We start from the raw sequence: 17,308 nt of genomic DNA, 5'->3' as shown, positions 1-17,308 counted from the left end.
CACCCTGAACACGATAGGCAGTTTAGCATGGCCAATTCACCTAACCTGCAGATCTCTGGATTGTGGGAGGAAACCGGAGCATCTAGAGGAAACCACTCACATTGGGGCAATGTACAACAGATAGATGGGCTAGATGAACTGATGGTCTTCTGCTTTAAGATCTTGCTGAACTACATTGATTAAAAGGTAAACCAGTTTTGATCTTGCTCAATGAAATGCATATGTACTTTTTTGTAAAACAACAGGAACAGACTATGCCATTTTAGTGGTTGCATGTATTTTTTTCATTCATTGGATGTTGGCATCACTGGCAAGGATTCAGAAGACTGTACTGTCTCTAATTATTAAGATTATTTTGAGATGTGGCCATTCCTAGCAAGGCCAGTATTTACTTATTTCTATTCCAGTTGAACCAGAGCAATCTATCTATGCATCCACAGCACTGTTAGAAAGCGATTTCATAATTTTGATCCAATATGCAGGCCATTCCAATTCAAAGTGGTATGCAACTTCGGGAACTTATCGATGGTGATGTTCACATATATGTTGGGAACTAGGTGGCAGAGGTCAAGGGCTTGAAAGGAGCTATGAATAGACGTTAGCAAGTTGTTGCAGTGCTGCCACTATGTGTTGGTATTGGGGGAATAAATGGTTAAGGTGGTGAATCTAATTTCTTTTGCCCAAATTATCATGAACTATTATTGCTCTGTTTATTGACTATGCACATAGTGTCAAGCTTTTTGGAATTTTACGTTACTAATAAAAATAAAATTCCATAAACAAAAAATAAGAATGGATAATGTTGGAAGTGTACAGACTAGTAAACGGAAAAGACTGGTTACAGTTTGTCCATCTACCTCTTATCAGAACTGTAGCAGAAAAATATTTTTTCTGCCCTCTAAAAAAGGTTACATATTTGAAATATTATCATAAACTTGTCCTTCCTTTACAGCCTGACCTTTGCCTTTTTAGCACTTTTTATATTTTGCCTTTGCTTTCCAAATTCGGCATTTACCAATCTGGAGTTCAACTTCTAACATTTTTTGCTCCCATTATTGTCAAGCTAATAGCATAAATGCAAGTATAAGGTAGTAGACATAAAGGAAAGTAAATTGAATTGCAGTAACTCAATTCTACCTCTTGCTCCCTATAGGCACATGATATTGAAACTTTGAAAAAGTTTCTTCTAAATAAGAAGCCCCATGTTGTGGCTGTAGGTGGAGAAAATAGGTAAGGAGCCAATACATTTGTTTATAATTATCAAGTTGCTGGTGTATCATCAGGATGGTCATGTTTAAAATATGATCCAATCTACTTTAAGCCATTTCTTATTTATTGATTTGATTTTAAAGCTGGCTTCTGCTTCCAGTCAAAGGCCTAGTTTCACCTGACACACAAAATGGCATTTAGTAAAATGGTGAAGGAAGTGAATAAACATTCGTAATTTCAGGATTTAAAAGCATCTGTCACGAGGCTGTTGTTTGGAATTCATAATCGCAGCAAAATAAAGTTGGTCAAGTCATGATCTATTGGTCAGACAGTGTTTTGAATTGCAAACAATCTTGTTTAGTTATTGATGAATTTAAACCTCTTAATCAACACCTTATAGTTATAATGGGCTTGCAGTCTTTATAACACTAATCTTGTGGTAACTGTTTTCGTTAAGTCATCAGAGTTGACACCTTTTATTGAACTAGAGAACATTTTTTATCGTAACTGCAAGGATGTTTACTAAGACACAACTTAGTTCTGATATTTTGTTTGTGTATTAAAACTCTTGTATCTACAGTACATCACTGAAAATATTCTTTCTTAATTTGAGGCAGTGGGTGCTACAGTTGTGCTTCTGTTGCTTAGCCATATGTTGATTGGGAAAATAATTTCTTCCCTTCGTAAGAGGCAGAATTATGAATAGTTCTTTCTGGCCACCAATGGTTATGCAATCAAAGGAATATTGGCTACAGTTTGGTGATAGTTCCAGTGGCCATTTTTTGCAATAAATGTACCTGTATGACTACTATTTATAATAAATTTCCAGAAGTAATGTTTTGAGCAGGACATGTCTACTATATGCTGGATGTTTAATGTATATATATGTGCTTTTCTTGGTAGGGATGCACTTATGGTTGTAGAGGACATAAAACGAATAGTACATGAATTAGAACAGGAGCATCAAATGTCACCCATTGGAGTACAGCTGGTGGACAACGAGCTAGCTCTTTTGTACATGAATAGTAAAAAGTCAGAGGTAAGAATTATGACAATATGTGCTTCACAGTTACACTGAGTAAACCTGTTGGAATGCAACCTTTTTATTTACCAACTTTTGTATCATTCATTTGGTGCCACTGGCCAACCCTCATGTAGGCTCTCGAACAATCTTAGAAAGTCATCAATTCCTTCTCTTACCTCTTTCCTGCCTTTATTGCCAGCAATAATCAGAGTTGCCCCTATGTTGTATATTTCAGACCCAATAAAAAAAGAAAAATGATTTGTCACTAGACAGCCAAGTATCTGACATCTTTGGTCCTTAGTCTCATACCTACCGGAAAGTAAACAATCACAAGACCTAGGTTTGGTTCAGTTAGCAAAGTTGTTCAATCTTCAGTTGTTGCATGTTTAGTGGAGGAAAAAATTTTAACTTTGAGTCTTCTAAATCAGAGTGCTGCTGATAGGCTAATCAGTTGATGATACTTTTTCAGTCATATTCACTGTCATTATATGACAGTTACAGAATTTGAAGGATTCCAGTTGAAATAAAGCAAATCGCAAGTTCAATAACTTGCATTGAAATTTTTGAATCTTACTCCAAATATTGTGTGTTTTAAATTTCTGTAGTGTGTGTTGCCATGCATTATCGCTATTGAAGTTTGTGAACTATCAACAAATGCAGGCTACAATATTTCAAGAAAATTACACTAAATACACAGCTGTATGTTTTTCACAAGTACTGAAAGCATATTGTACATATTACATTTCATACATAATATACAATATCCTCAGCATCAATCTATTATAGTTCATAACAAAATTGAATTAATCATGACTCCAATTTGTGGTACTTTGTTCGAGGGCAGTTTGTTGCCCTTTTGTTATTCCTTTCTATTTTATGGTTGCGCCCCTGATTTCCACAGCAGTGACGTTTCTGTAAAGAAAAGACCAGCCATCCCTTGAGAGAAAGGAATCTGAATAATAGTTGTTATGCTTTGCTCCTGTGGGCCTCCCAGCAACATACTGAAGAAATACGTTGTCAGAGGACTAGGAGAGTGCTCTGAAATGTGTTTTCATGAGATTGAAGAGCTGGAGACAAAGTAGACAAATTTGCATTTTTAATAGGAATACAAACTTTGTTTAACTTGGTTCTATTGTGCACCAGAATGACTTTAGGGATTATCCACCATTGCTACGTCAAGCGGTATCATTGGCTCGTCGGGTACAGGATCCACTTGTAGAATTTGCTCAAGTTTGCAGCTCAGATGAAGACATTGTTTGCCTCAAGTTCCATCCATTACAGGTAATCTGCCTTGCTGCCTTTTATCCTATGTGCAATAGGTTTAAGAAGTTGGATAATATGCAATAATTTAAAACATGTCAGATTGAAGGATATCTGTTATATACTCTGTTTTGCCTCCTTCTGCTAGCAGAAGACTCTGGAGGAGTGAAAAAAATGCCATAAATTCTATTAGGTGATTTCTGAAGTTTAATCACGGTCAAAGAAATATTTATGTGGATGCCACCCTTAGTTTACTCTAATGTGACTAAATTGAAGGAGTTTTAACATGCTTACTTGTGTTTTAATTTTTTTCTACCCTCAGGAACAAGTTGTAAAGGAAGAATTATTGAATGCACTTTACTGTGAGTTCATAAATCGAGTGAATGAAGTAGGTGTTGATGTAAACAGAGCAATAACTCATCCACATACTCAGGCATTGGTTCAGTATGTCTGTGGGCTGGGACCTCGCAAAGGATCGCACCTACAGAAGGTAAGGACGTAAACTGAAGGCTGCTAATTAAGGCCTCTATTTCAATTGTCAATACATTTAACGATCATGGTAGTACTTGCTGCTAACAGCAAAAGGGTGTAGCTGGTTCCACATTGTAAAGCCAGATGGTTAAAATGTTTATCTTGAGTACAACAGGAGGTGGATGAAAAGGGGATTGAAGGGAAAGGGAGATAAATGGAAAATATTTTAAAGTGCCCATATTCAGTGAAAATGTTTTTTTTAAAAGGCACTAAACAATAAATACAATGGTATCGTTTTGCATGCTCTGTTTATCAAAGATCAATTCACCTGTTTTACAATTGCATTGATTTTGGAAGAGTGGGACTACAGTTCTGTAAGCAGCAGAATTATACTTTTGATTTTTGTATGTACCTTAATTTAATGTCATTTTCTTATGCAGATCCTCAAACAAAATAACACTCGCCTGGAAAACAGGACCCAGCTAGTTACGATGTGCCATATGGGCCCAAAGGTCTTCATCAATTGCGCAGGCTTTATTAAAATAGATACCGCATCATTAGGGGACAGGTCAGTCTTTATGCAGGAGTAAAATTTCATTCTGAATTTTTGTGCTGTATTGTTTACTCTGTGATTTGCCAACTAGAGCTTTCCAGGTCTGTAACAGTGCAGTGAGCCAGAGGTCTCCAGTTACCTAACTGCTCTTAGTGTCTCCCATTGCCATAATATCTGTCAGAATGAACTCAAAAAGGCTTTTCTGGATATAGGCTGTGCTTTGTAAAATATACTACATTGGTTCTGATATAATGCGATAGTTCCATTATAAGAAAATCGTATAATAGCAACACCATTTCAACTAATGGGGCTGGAAATGAGGTTATAGCCAATACAAGTAAGGAAAGTTTGCGTTTTACAAATAATGGTCTAAATTCTTCAATCACGTTATAGCCAATTTGTATTGATGAAACACACGTTATAGCAGAACTGACTTTACTTTAAGATTTATTCCGGATTAACAAATTGGGATGGATAATACTTCAAAGATCTAAAGCTTGAGAAAAATTTTCCTTTGAGACTTATCCCTTGGAAATGTGAATTCTGGCATGATAGTTTGCATTGCTGAAAAAAGGTAAGTGATCGAGGCTTTTCAACTTGCACATACCAGGCCAAATGCAATAATGCCAAATTTCAAAGGAACAAGAATTTATTCTACATGAAAAAAATTGCAGATATGTATACTGTAGTTGAAATGTTGGCACATAGAATGTATCACAGAGCTGTTGTCCCCCATGTTTTTGTTTAATTGAGAAATGTGCAATGTGTGGGTATATACATTGTCCTGGCAGAAAATAGCTCCTTCAGGCTTGGAGGGCTGAAGGGCCTGTTCCTGTGCTGTAAATTTTCTATGTTCTACCAACTGTCTGAAAGATATACAGCAAGCCTGACTGATCTTAAATTGGTTAGTTCAATTATTAACACACTTGGGATTGTTGAGCGCGTTCTGACCTATTGTGGAATCACATCTAATTTTGGACACCATATTTTGGTTTGTGCAAGCAAAGGCTGGTTGAGCATTGTCAGTACTCTGCCAGTGTTGAAGGTGTAGGAGTGTACTGTGGCATGCAGTTTGACATACCTGACATTATATCTGCACTAAAGTTTCTATGCCATATTACTCACTTATGTGATGCGCATTTGTCTTGTACTTTCATTGCGACGTTTACCTATATCTGCCTTGTATAAAATCTGCAGTACTGATTCCTACATTGAGGTCCTCGATGGCTCAAGAGTTCACCCTGAAACTTATGAATGGGCCAGAAAGATGGCTGTGGATGCACTTGAATATGATGAGTCAGCAGAAGACGCCAACCCAGCTGGAGCACTGGAAGAAATTTTGGAAAATCCTGAGCGACTGAAGGATCTTGACCTTGACGCATTTGCAGAAGAACTGGAGAGGCAGGTTGGTATTTTCATAAATGACTTCATTGAATATTTAATTCAGAATTATTTGTCAGATATAATTCAAAACAACAGAGCATTTTCATCTTTGGTGCACTTGCATCTGTGACTTGCATAAGCAAGCTATGTTTCAATATTTATTTGCACATGTCTAGAATTGGTAGAGAATGTATATTTTGAATATTTTATATTAATGAATGTTGCAGTGTAGAACAATTTCTATTAATAAATGGTACAATGTATAATAAACCTTCAAAAAGCTTTGGCATTGTTAGACTTGAGGGTGATATTTATCTTTGCATCCTGACAATTGATAACTTGATGTGGTGCAATTTTAAAGGCACTACCAGCCTTCCAACCTAACCCAATTGATTAATTGTCTGAGAACCAGCTTATGTATGCCTACTCAATATATTCTTGTCAGTATTTGCAAAATATATACTTGGTGTTCACAAATATCATCTGAAGTAAGATCAGCAGATCAAAGGATATTCAGTGTGTGCCAACTAACCCTGTCCATTTGAATAGTAGGCTGCTCCGATTACATAAAATTATTTTGAGTTATTTATGTTTTGCTGCTTTAACTCCCTTTATCCCCAAAATATCATTTGATTTGAGATATTTTGATAGAAATTTACTGTTCAGTTTTTTAAGTGCTATTTAACATTTGAGAATTGAATTTTAATATCTAGACCTCAGTAGAAATGGTAGAAATATAAAAATGCATTTAAAAGGTATGCTGTGGAAAATTCTGTGTCTGCATTAGGCCGAGGACGTAGTCCCTGATTTCCCCAAATGTTTAATATTTTGTTTTTTGTGAAATGTTTGTAAGCATTGCTTCCTGCAACTGGTAATTAAGTACAGAACAAATAATTTTACGTGTCTATTTTGCACTTAAATTTATCATTAACAGGGCTATGGTAACAAAGGTATCACATTATATGATATTCGAGCTGAGCTGAGTTGCAGGTACAAGGATTTAAGAGTTCCATGTCGTGCAGCAAACTCAGAAGAAATTTTCAACATGTTAACAAAAGAAACTCCAGAGACATTTTACATTGGTAAGACTTCTCTTTCACTAATCTCTAAATAATAAGGAAAGGATTTTAAAACATTTTTACTTCTACGAGTTTGTTGAAATTACTATTCCTCTAACTCTCTTCCTTCTGTTTAGGTAAGTTGATCACATGTGTTGTGACAGGGATTGCTCACAGGAGGCCTCAGGGTGAAAGTTATGATCAAGCTATAAGGAATGATGAAACTGGACTCTGGCAGTGTCCTTTCTGCCAACAAGACAACTTCCCAGAACTTAGTGAGGTATGGCACCATTTTAAAATTTGGATCTATAATTTTTTAAATCTCATAATTCATCATTTTCATTTTAGCATTTGTAAGTTGAATTAAGTTTGAAATTGTTTAAATGTGTTTTGTTTTTCTAAAGTACTTTTCTTAAAGCATTGTGTCAGTCATAACAACTTTTGAATTTTTTTTAAATTTATGGAATATGGTATTGCTGACTGAGCCAACATTTGTTACCAGTCCTTGAGAAGTTGGTTGTGAGCCACCTTCTTGAACCATGCAGTCCATCTAGTGCTGGTGCCACAGTGCTGTTAGGAAGGGAATTTCAAGATTATGATCCAGTGACAGTGATGGAATAGAAATAATGGTCATGATGGTTTGTGACTTAAAAGGAACCTTGTAAATGGTAATCCTTAGCAGTGTTAACAACAAGTCCTGAGTTTGGAATGTGCTGTTAAAGTAGACTTAGCCAGTTGCTGCAGTGTATCCTATATATTATACATACTACAATAGCTGTGTGCCCGTGGTGGAAGGAGTGAATGTTTAAGTTGGTCAATAGGATACTCATTGACTGGGCAGCTTTATAATGTCACTGGTATGGGCTGAAAAACTCATTCCAGATACTTGAGCGTAATAAAATGATTCACTTCACTCCAGTCACAACCTTGGGTCAGGATTTCGATTTTTAACAGTTTTAACCTCCCACTTGAACCTCCCACTTGGAGGTTCAAATTTTCCAGCCTGCCTTGTGTGCTCTCTATCTGAAGACCTGTGAATGACATAAAGGTAAAAAGAAAAGATTTTTTAAAATATGTGGCTATTATCTTGAAAGAATGTCTATCAGTGCAAAAGGCTGTGTGGAGTGTAAATGTTACTGTCTTCATCATCACTTTCCTTTCAGCAGAAAAACTCAAAATCATTAAAGTAATTTAAGTTGTTCTTAAAAGATTGATTTTTATTCCCCACAGGTTTGGAATCATTTTGACAGCGGTGCCTGCCCTGGCCAGGCTATAGGTGTAAAAACAAGGCTAGACAACAATGTTACAGGTTTCATTCCGACAAAATTCCTTAGCGACAAAAATGTGAAGCATCCCGAAGAAAGGGTCAAGGTGGGGGTTTTTTTCACTTGAATTATTTCTCAGGTTTGGTGATATCTGATTGGATGTGTAATTGTCCATGTCTACTTCCTTGTAGATTGGTATGACTGTACACTGCAGAATAATGAAGATAGATATTGAAAAATTTAGTGTCGATCTTACCTGTCGAACTTCTGATCTCATGGACAAGAACAATGAATGGAAGTTGCCCAAGGACACATATTATGACTTTGATTCTGAGGCAGCAGACCAAAAGGTAGACGACGATGCAAAGAAAAAACAGCAGCGCACAAGTAAGTCACTCAACAGTTCAAAATTTGATTTATTTTGATCTTGAGGTTTTCATTATATTGACCTCAGTTATAAGTTAATCCATTATTTGAATTAAGTCTTAAGTCTGTAGCCAAGTCGCCATCATCTAAGTGTATAAAAGCTTCAGGAAAAACGCCTTTGACTTGAAAGGTATTTTTCACCTCCATTCTTTACCGCAGCATTCAAGTTTTACAAACTTGTGAAATTGCTGGTCTAAGTTGTTAGTAGTATGCAAAAACAGAAATTCTTGCTTTTTGAAAAAAAGAATGATTGTATTAATTGTTGTTCACTCTTTACTTTCCAACAGCATATATCAAGCGAGTAATAGTGCACCCCTCGTTCCACAATATCAACTTCAAGCAGGCTGAGAAGATGATGGAAACCATGGACCAAGGAGATGTTATCATCAGACCTAGCAGCAAAGGAGCAAACCACCTCACTGTAACCTGGAAAGTGACTGATGGGATCTATCAACATATAGACGTAAGAGAAGAAGGCAAAGAGAATGCCTTTAGCTTGGGACAGTCTCTTTTGATCAACAATGAGGTAAGAGAAGAAAACACCTAAATATTTCATTGAAAATACAGATTTTATGAAGTTTGTTGAATCTGTAGTTATGAAATTTATGGAAATTCAGCTTCCTGGAAATAAGCATTGCAGTGTTCTCGAAGAGACTGGATTTTTCAGATTTTTGTTTTCTGCACTGAAGTGCCCTTATTTACAATTTCAAATACATATTTGATACTGCTGACTGTTGACTTCACATTTAGAGTAAATCTGTAGTGTGAAACGATGTATCTTTTTATTCACTTTCGACAGTTTTTTTTGTAGATGTGTTTTACACATTATGGACGCAAAAGCAATGCAGTGCATGAACCTTTTGGATGCAAGTTGAGGTCTTCCTTTTAAATAGTCATGCAAATGTTTATTCTTTCTAGCAAATATATATCCTTTTTTTTAAAAATGCACTTTGTATTGTAAGGCACTTACAGTTTTTAATCTTCAATTTCATTATCCAGGAGTTTGAAGATCTTGATGAAATCACTGCTCGCTATGTGCAACCGATGGCATCATTTGCTCGTGACCTGCTGTATCACAAATATTACCAGGATTGCAGTGGCGGAGATCGCAAGGTATTTACACAACATGTGAACCTGGCTTGCTCCACACAAGGAGCAATTCAAATGAGTTTATTAACATGGAAATGGGCAAGACTGTTTTAATTTTTTTTCACATTAGCTTTAATCTTCACTGAACCCATTTTATTAAAAGTCTGTAAGCAGGACATGAATTATTGGAAGCAAGTAAGTTCTAATAAAATGATTGTACCTGCCATCAGTTGGGTGGGGATGAAGGAGGTTGTTGGGGTTAAATCCTTGAAAATACACTCCATGTGGTCAGTCATCTCTTTCTAGGAATTGTAATATTCCTAGTGATGCATGTATTTTTAACCCATTCCTCTGGGAAAAACTTAATGTGAGTTAATTTAAAACGTGATTTTAACTTAAGATAGCATTAAAAGGGTTAAACCTGAAACATTTGGCACACGGTCTATTAAAACAGCAAGACATCAGCAATGAAAGATTTTTTTTAATCATACTAACAACCATCCCCACTCATTCTTGCCTTGATAGGCTATTCACTTGTACTTGGGATTATTGTCAAGTTAACCTGTAGATTTTCCTCTGGGAACTGAGGGTAGGCAGGTTTGACTAAATGGGAGGCAAATGAATAGGAGACTGAAAAAACAAATGTTTTTCTTTAGGCATTGTGACAAAAGGTAAAAGTGTTATTTGGTCTGGGGAAATGATCCACTGGACTGTGATAGTATTGCCTTTCCTTCATTTCATTTTATAGCATGGACATAAGATGTCCTAATTTAAACCATTTTATTCTCAGCATATCTGTTGCTAGGTATGTATTATCTCAGTTTGAAGTAATTCTGTTTACAGATTCAGTGAACCCTTAACTACTGTAGTATTGACTTGATCTGACATCAAAAAAATGTGAAGAGGTCTGTACAAAAGACACACCTATCCATTGCAGGTTGCAAAGAGAAACTGTTTTAATTTGCTATGTTATTTCATAGAAACAAATCCAGGACAGTTGAGTCATTTTTTCAGTTTCAGACACGCAGATCATTTATAGGAGCAATAATATTGCTTATCCAGAGAAACTATCAAGTTAACCTGAAATCCCTAACTAGCTTTGTATCCTGAAATCAAATAATGGAAAATGAGGGGGAAAATTACATACAAGAGAAATTGTGTACTGTGTCCCATTGTGCAAGCGCCATTAATTTATCTATAACTGAACATAATACATTAGATAAGAAGGAGGATGTCCTGATTCTTTCAGTTGCTAAATGAAGTTTCACAGAATCCATGCAAAAATGATTGGTCTATTTTTGCCTCTTGAAGCAATCCGTTCCTTAAGTCTATTGTTTCATTCAGTTTTGATCCCTTTCCCAATACCTTTCTGAATTAAATTGTGAAGATCAGCTTTCAAAACTTTCACTAACCAGCATCTACAACCTTTTGTTCAAAGCAGTTCCAGATTTTACTACTATCAGTTCTGAACGGCATGGTTATAATTGTAAGATTACACCTCCTTGTTCTGGATTCCCCACCAGTGAAAGTAGTTTCTCTGTAGCTACTCTATTGAAACCTTTTTTAATAATTTGAACACCTCCATTTTATCATCCATCAATCATCAAAATTTGAAGGAATATCTGGCACGTTTATGCATTATGTCATCATAATTTAACCCTTTGTATTTTGATATCATTCTGGTGAAGTATTGTAGCCCTCCAAGGACTTTATCTTCTTTGAAGTGCCATGTCCCAAACTGAATGATCAGATCATCTGCAATCCTCTATGGAAGTTGCTTCCTGTTTAGATTAGATTCCCTACAGAATGGAAACAGGCCCTTTGGCCCAACAAGTCCACCCCACCCACCCAGACCCATTCCCTTCACCCTATATTTACCCCTGACTAATGCACCTGACACTATGGCCAATTTAGCATGGCCAATTCACCTGACCTGCACACCTTTAGATTCTGCGAGAAGCCGGAGCATCCAGAGGAAACCCACGCAGGTACAAGGAGAATTTGCAAACTCCGCACAAACAGTCGCCTGAGGTGGGAATCTAACCCGGGTCCCTAACAGTGTGAGGCAGCAGTGCTAACCACCATGCCACCCTAAATTGTGTTTCAGTCCTTTGGAGATAAAGACAAACAGGAAAGCAGTTGGTGCACTTTGGATGAAAAAATAAAGAAGTGCACCATAAGCTAAATAATACAATTGTAAGGGAGGTCAGAAAAAAAGAGATCTTGGGGTTTATACATAAAGATTTTTGAAGATGTCAGGATGAGTTGATGAGGCTTTTAAGCAGTTTCATAAAAACAAGGAACTTGTGTTTAAACCTTTTTTAATATTGTGTCAGAGTGCCTCCCCAGTGGTATAGCATGTTACTATTTGCCCTCAGCCATAGGTCGTCATTTTGTTATGTTTAATGTTTGAAAAGCTTTGAGCTGTCACAACCTCTTCACCATATGAATGTAGCTTGTAACATTGTACCCTCTACTCATATGTGTAGGAACAAATACTGTTTTCATTTAGTAATATGACTAGTATAATCTGCAAGGAGAAAGTGAGGTCTGCAGATGCTGGAGATCAGAGATGGAAATGTGTTGCTGGAAAAGCGCAGCAGGTCAGGCAGCATCTAGGGAACAGGAGAATCGACGTTTCGGGCATTAGCCCTTCTTCCTGAAGAAGGGCTAATGCCCGAAACGTCGATTCTCCTGTTCCCTATATGCTGCCTGACCTGCTGCGCTTTTCCAGCAACACATTTCCATCTAGTATAATCTGCACTCATGTTCTACTTAATTACCACATTTGACATTCCACAGAGTTCTTTTAAAAAAAAATTCAAAGACTCCGTTTCTACCATCTTTCAAAAGGAGAATTCCAATGACTTATCCTCTGACAGAGAAAAAGTTGCCGAATCTTTGTTTTGATGCACAACTCCTAATTTTTAAGCATTGCCTCTGCGTTCTAGATTCTCCCATAAGAGGAAGCATCATCTCCACATCTATCCCTCCACCCCTGTCAAAACCCTTCAGGATTTTATATCATTCAATTAAGTTGCACCTTATTTTTCTAAACTCCAGGTACAAGCCTACCCAATCCAACATTTCCTTCTAAGACAACCCACCCATTCTGGGCATTAGTCCAGTAAACCTTCTCTGAACTGCCTCCGATGCATTTACATCCTTTCTTAAATAAAGTGACCGATTTTGTGCACAGTACTGTAGGTGTGATCTCACTGATATACTGTATAATTGAAACATAACCTCCTACGTTTAGATTCAATCCCCTCTCCAATAAATAGCTTTCCTAATTAGTTGCTATATCTGTATACTAATCTTCTGTGTAAGGAGACGCAGATTGCTCTTCATCTCAGAGCACAGGATTCTGGACAGTACCTGCTATACAGCAAGCAGCCTGATTAGCAGAGCATTCCAAGGTTGCACTGTGACATGGTTTTTCTTTTCTGTTGGACCAACATTTGTTCCAGTTATGATAATAGATTAAAATCAAGCAACAGTTTTAATGCAGTACTTTTATTATAAAGGTGGTTTAGCAAAACTGGTGATTAAATAGGAGCGACCTTGAATTCAACTAAGATAGTTATTCAAATTCAAATTGTATGTTTGCCTGGATTTTGAACACGTTGTGACTTTGGAAAAATGTTGTTTGCCATGTTAAGTGTTTGGAAATGAGAGTTATTTCTTAAAGCAACTGAGCTGAACAGCATTTTCAGCTGAAGTCAAATTAGGAACTAGTGAGAATCAAGCTGCCAGTATTTAATCAATCAGAATATGTCAGCCCACTCTTATTTTAATTAGCCATCAAGACAGGGTCCCTTCTTAACAGAACGGTTATTTGCAGTTCTACTGCAATTATTCAATAGATCAGTGGTTCTAATAGTAAACAGTTGTCTTATTTATGAAAATAAAACAAATTTAAAACACTAAACACAATAGGTCATTTGGTTTCTGTAGTAAGAAAGTCATGTTTATTGTTTTTGTAGTGTGGAACATTTCATTGCATAACCTCCTCTTTTGAAATATAAAATTAATTTGTGCCAAAAAGACCTACCTTTTTTGAACAGTTATTTCCACAGTTAACCTTAATGTTTTGTTGTCACCAAGACTGGATTAAATATGGCATTAATTTATTTTCCTTTCTAGAAAATGGAGGAACTGCTATCAAAATCCAAAAGAGAAAAGCCGTCTTTTATTCCCTATTTTATTTCAGCATCAAAGGAATTGCCAGGAAAATTTTTGTTAGGCTACCAACCTCGTGCTAAACCAAGGTTGGTACCCCCAAAGTGGTGTTCTGTAATTTCAGTATAAGCATTTAATATTCTTAATTAGCTCCTCTCCTGGGCTTATGAAGTTGTTATTATGGATATAATTGTGATATTTATGCGCTACATTGCAGAAAATGAGGAATGCCAATAGTGTCATGCCAATGAATGTGCAGAGTAGCTAACAGTATGTCTGGAGCTGGAAAAACATGTGAATTTCAACTAATTTCACGTTGTTGCATTTCCTTTTACAAGTACAAGTCCAAAATGCAGTTATTAAGTGAAAGTAACTGTATACTGAACTTAGGTCCTATTAGGTGATAAGAATGAGCCAGTTTCAACTGGTTTCAATCGTAGAATCCCTATGGTGTAAAAAGAGGCTATTTAGCCCATCAGGTCTGCACCAGCCTTCTGAAGAAGATCACACCCAGACAGCCCCTACCTAGTTCCGATAACCCTGTTTTTACCATGGCTAATTCACCTAAACTGCTCATCTGGAAAGAAAGTGGATCATCTAGCAGAAACCCCATGCTGGGGAGAACATGCAAACTCCGCAAAGTCAGTCACCCAAGGCTTGAATCAAACCCAGGTCCCTGGTGCTGAGATGCAGCAGCACTAACCACTGAGACACTGCTGTCCAAATGTGGATGCTTTAATTTATGATGTGATGTCGATGGTCTGTTTTAGAATAGGAAAGTTTTCTGGAATACTTACTTTTCAAGTTGTTATATTACAGTACAAGCCAAAGATGTAAATTTGATAGCTTTCAGAAATTGGACTGCAAGCTGCAACTCAAATTTCTAAGACGGGTATCTTTGTTCTATGGTATTAGGGTATGAGAAATCTATTTGCATTCCTTTCTGGAAAGAAAGGAAATCTAATGTATGAATACAGTACATTTGTAGACAAGAGATACTACTGAAGGGAGCCTGCATTTCAATAGGTTTAACACGAGGAAGATTACAGGACATTTCTTTTAAACAGTTCAGCAAAGTAATTCCATATACAGTGTTTCTGTTTGCACTCTAAATGTTATATTGTTTGTAGGGTGGAGTATGTTACAGTAACACCAGAAGGATACCGCTACAGGGGGCAAATTTTCCCAACTGTGAATGGACTGTTTAGATGGTTTAAGGATCACTTTCAGGATCCTGTTCCAGGTAAGACTACAGAGGCCATTGAATTTAACCAATGCATAGAGTCTGTGCACTTCCAAATGGGTTGAAATTAAGTAGTATGAAAAATACAGATACATTTGACCTTTTAACAATCTGAATCCATTCTATTTAAAGTTTGGATGGAATATATTTTCACCACAAGGTATACATTGACATTTATGATTTTTGTGGCAACTGTATAAACAAGAATTTTAGTCATGAACTATGAATACTGAAATGAACATGATTATCTGTTCCCAGGTATTACACCTTCGAGTACAAGCAGATCCAGCAGAACACCTGCCTCTATGGATGCAACACCAGCTAATCTTAATTTGGCAGGTATGTGTATGGAATTACTTTCTTCCCTTGTGTTTGAACTGTCATTTCATTATGTTCCTGATTGTAAAATGCGTTGCTGTACTTATACAGTTTTATTTGTGTTTAATAAAGCTGAATGGCAAGGAAGTAACTAATTTTGTCTCCCAAAGCATTTTTTTTTAATATTTAGTACAACTTCTACAGTTCCAAATCTGGTTTTTGATGCCCTTAACATTGTTGCTGTCACTATCTTTCACCACCTTCTGTCAGCTAGTTAATATTTCAGTGAAGTTATTCAGTTGCTGGAAGGACCATAACAAAAATAAATATTTGTTTAGTGTTTTCTCTAATGTGGTTTTAGAAAACCAGTGATGAAAATTAAGTTGAATGTTGTCCCTTCCATGCTTCACATAATATTGAGTCACAACACCATTACACCAGGTCTTTTTAATAGCTAATAAAGTAATTTCCTGGTGGACAGAATGAGTTGGAAATGGATTGGATATTTTGAGGATTCGTAATCTAGTGGTCCTGAATTTTGATCCAAAGAAAGCTTTTAGATTTGGGGGTAATGAGAGCAATAATCATGTTGGTGTTGGATTTATTTTGACATGTAAATCTCTAAAAAGAAAGTGGTTCTATATTGTGCTTTTATTCATGATGTTGTAATGTTTGTACACTGCATATCCAGTAGTTTAATATTATGAACCATGTTGCGTACTGAATCTGTCTTAGTTTGTGTTTTCAGTGTAGATGTAATAGAACTGTTACTTTGTTTCAGATGTGCTAAGGAAATTGAATTTAAATGAATACGTAACTGATGCCCACAGTAATTAACTAAGCAATTATTTCCCTTCTCTACTAGATATTACACGAGCAGTTAATGCTCTCCCACAGAACATGACAACGCAAATGTTCAATGCCATAGCAGCTGTTACTGGACAGGGTCAGAACCCAAATGCTACTCCAGCACAGTGGGGATCTAGTCAGTATGGCTATGGAGGAAGCAGTGCCTATCACGTATGTTTCTGCCTTAAGATTTCTATTTTCACCTTTTTAAATACTACCACGTTAATAATTTCTAAGTTGCCCAAGGCTTAATTGTTGCTCTCATGTAGGCAAATTGCATTTGGGATTTCCTGGACCTGTCCATTATCCAAAATACCAAGCATACAAATGGAAATCCTTCCTCTTCACTTAACCTAGTGTGCGTTGGTACTAACTCTGACTAATTATCAGCCAAGCTCTCAACTGTGCAAAAGAGTAACTTCTTCCCTTGCACCTGACATCTTGTGACAGATAAAATAATCAATTGTATCATTGCTTCAAATAGTCATTGCGATTTTGAAGATACCTCTTCATTTGCTCTATTTCTACTCCATAAAGTCCCAATGAGTCCAGTCCCAGGGGATCCACACTCAAATTCATTTTGTAGATAGCTCCACAATGGCCAAAGTGAACTCTTTGTAACCTGATTTGCTTACAAACACACTGTCAAAAGAAACTGCCAGATGAAAACACAATAAAACAGTAAATATGGGGAAAATGTCTTTATTCAATTCTGCTTGCACCTTACAATGCCTTGACTTTGTAAAAGATACTGAAAAATGTCAGCAATTGGCGCTGGAAATACTCGAGTACTCTCTTCTGCTTGGTGTGCTGTCTTCAGATAGTGGGTTACAATCTACCATGTAATCAATGCAGTCAGACAATTTTTAGTGTTTTTGCGCTGCAGTTTTGAAATCCAAGGCACTCTATGACCTTTTCTGTAACGACCACACCCCCACTACTTAACATGTGGAAGATGATGATGTCTCATTTTCAGTC

The 17,308-nt window shown here is 36.6% G+C and overlaps 1 protein-coding gene across 3 annotated transcripts in view; it reads left to right on the top strand.

Moving 5' to 3' along the window:
* The window catches only part of supt6h (SPT6 homolog, histone chaperone and transcription elongation factor), a 73,848-nt gene that overhangs the window by 50,812 nt on the left and 5,728 nt on the right, over window positions 1–17,308 (top strand). For all 3 annotated transcript variants that reach the window (XM_043718486.2, XM_043718485.2, XM_087977368.1), the window contains exons 20-35: window positions 1,154–1,230; window positions 2,113–2,248; window positions 3,377–3,514; window positions 3,816–3,983; window positions 4,405–4,532; window positions 5,715–5,922; window positions 6,835–6,982; window positions 7,096–7,238; window positions 8,189–8,329; window positions 8,415–8,610; window positions 8,937–9,175; window positions 9,649–9,762; window positions 13,885–14,009; window positions 15,051–15,163; window positions 15,422–15,502; window positions 16,347–16,501. In XM_043718486.2, coding sequence (XP_043574421.2) covers window positions 1,154–1,230; window positions 2,113–2,248; window positions 3,377–3,514; window positions 3,816–3,983; window positions 4,405–4,532; window positions 5,715–5,922; window positions 6,835–6,982; window positions 7,096–7,238; window positions 8,189–8,329; window positions 8,415–8,610; window positions 8,937–9,175; window positions 9,649–9,762; window positions 13,885–14,009; window positions 15,051–15,163; window positions 15,422–15,502; window positions 16,347–16,501 — 2,310 coding nt within the window. The remainder of the gene's footprint in view (window positions 1–1,153; window positions 1,231–2,112; window positions 2,249–3,376; window positions 3,515–3,815; window positions 3,984–4,404; window positions 4,533–5,714; window positions 5,923–6,834; window positions 6,983–7,095; window positions 7,239–8,188; window positions 8,330–8,414; window positions 8,611–8,936; window positions 9,176–9,648; window positions 9,763–13,884; window positions 14,010–15,050; window positions 15,164–15,421; window positions 15,503–16,346; window positions 16,502–17,308) is intronic.

Source organism: Chiloscyllium plagiosum, unplaced genomic scaffold (assembly GCF_037043375.1).
Source record: "Chiloscyllium plagiosum isolate Xiang-an unplaced genomic scaffold, Cpla_swu_hap1 HiC_scaffold_31, whole genome shotgun sequence".
NCBI lineage: Eukaryota > Metazoa > Chordata > Chondrichthyes > Orectolobiformes > Hemiscylliidae > Chiloscyllium > Chiloscyllium plagiosum.
The sequence above is the reverse complement of the archived record's forward strand: the minus strand, read 5'-3'. Positions and strand labels throughout refer to the sequence as shown.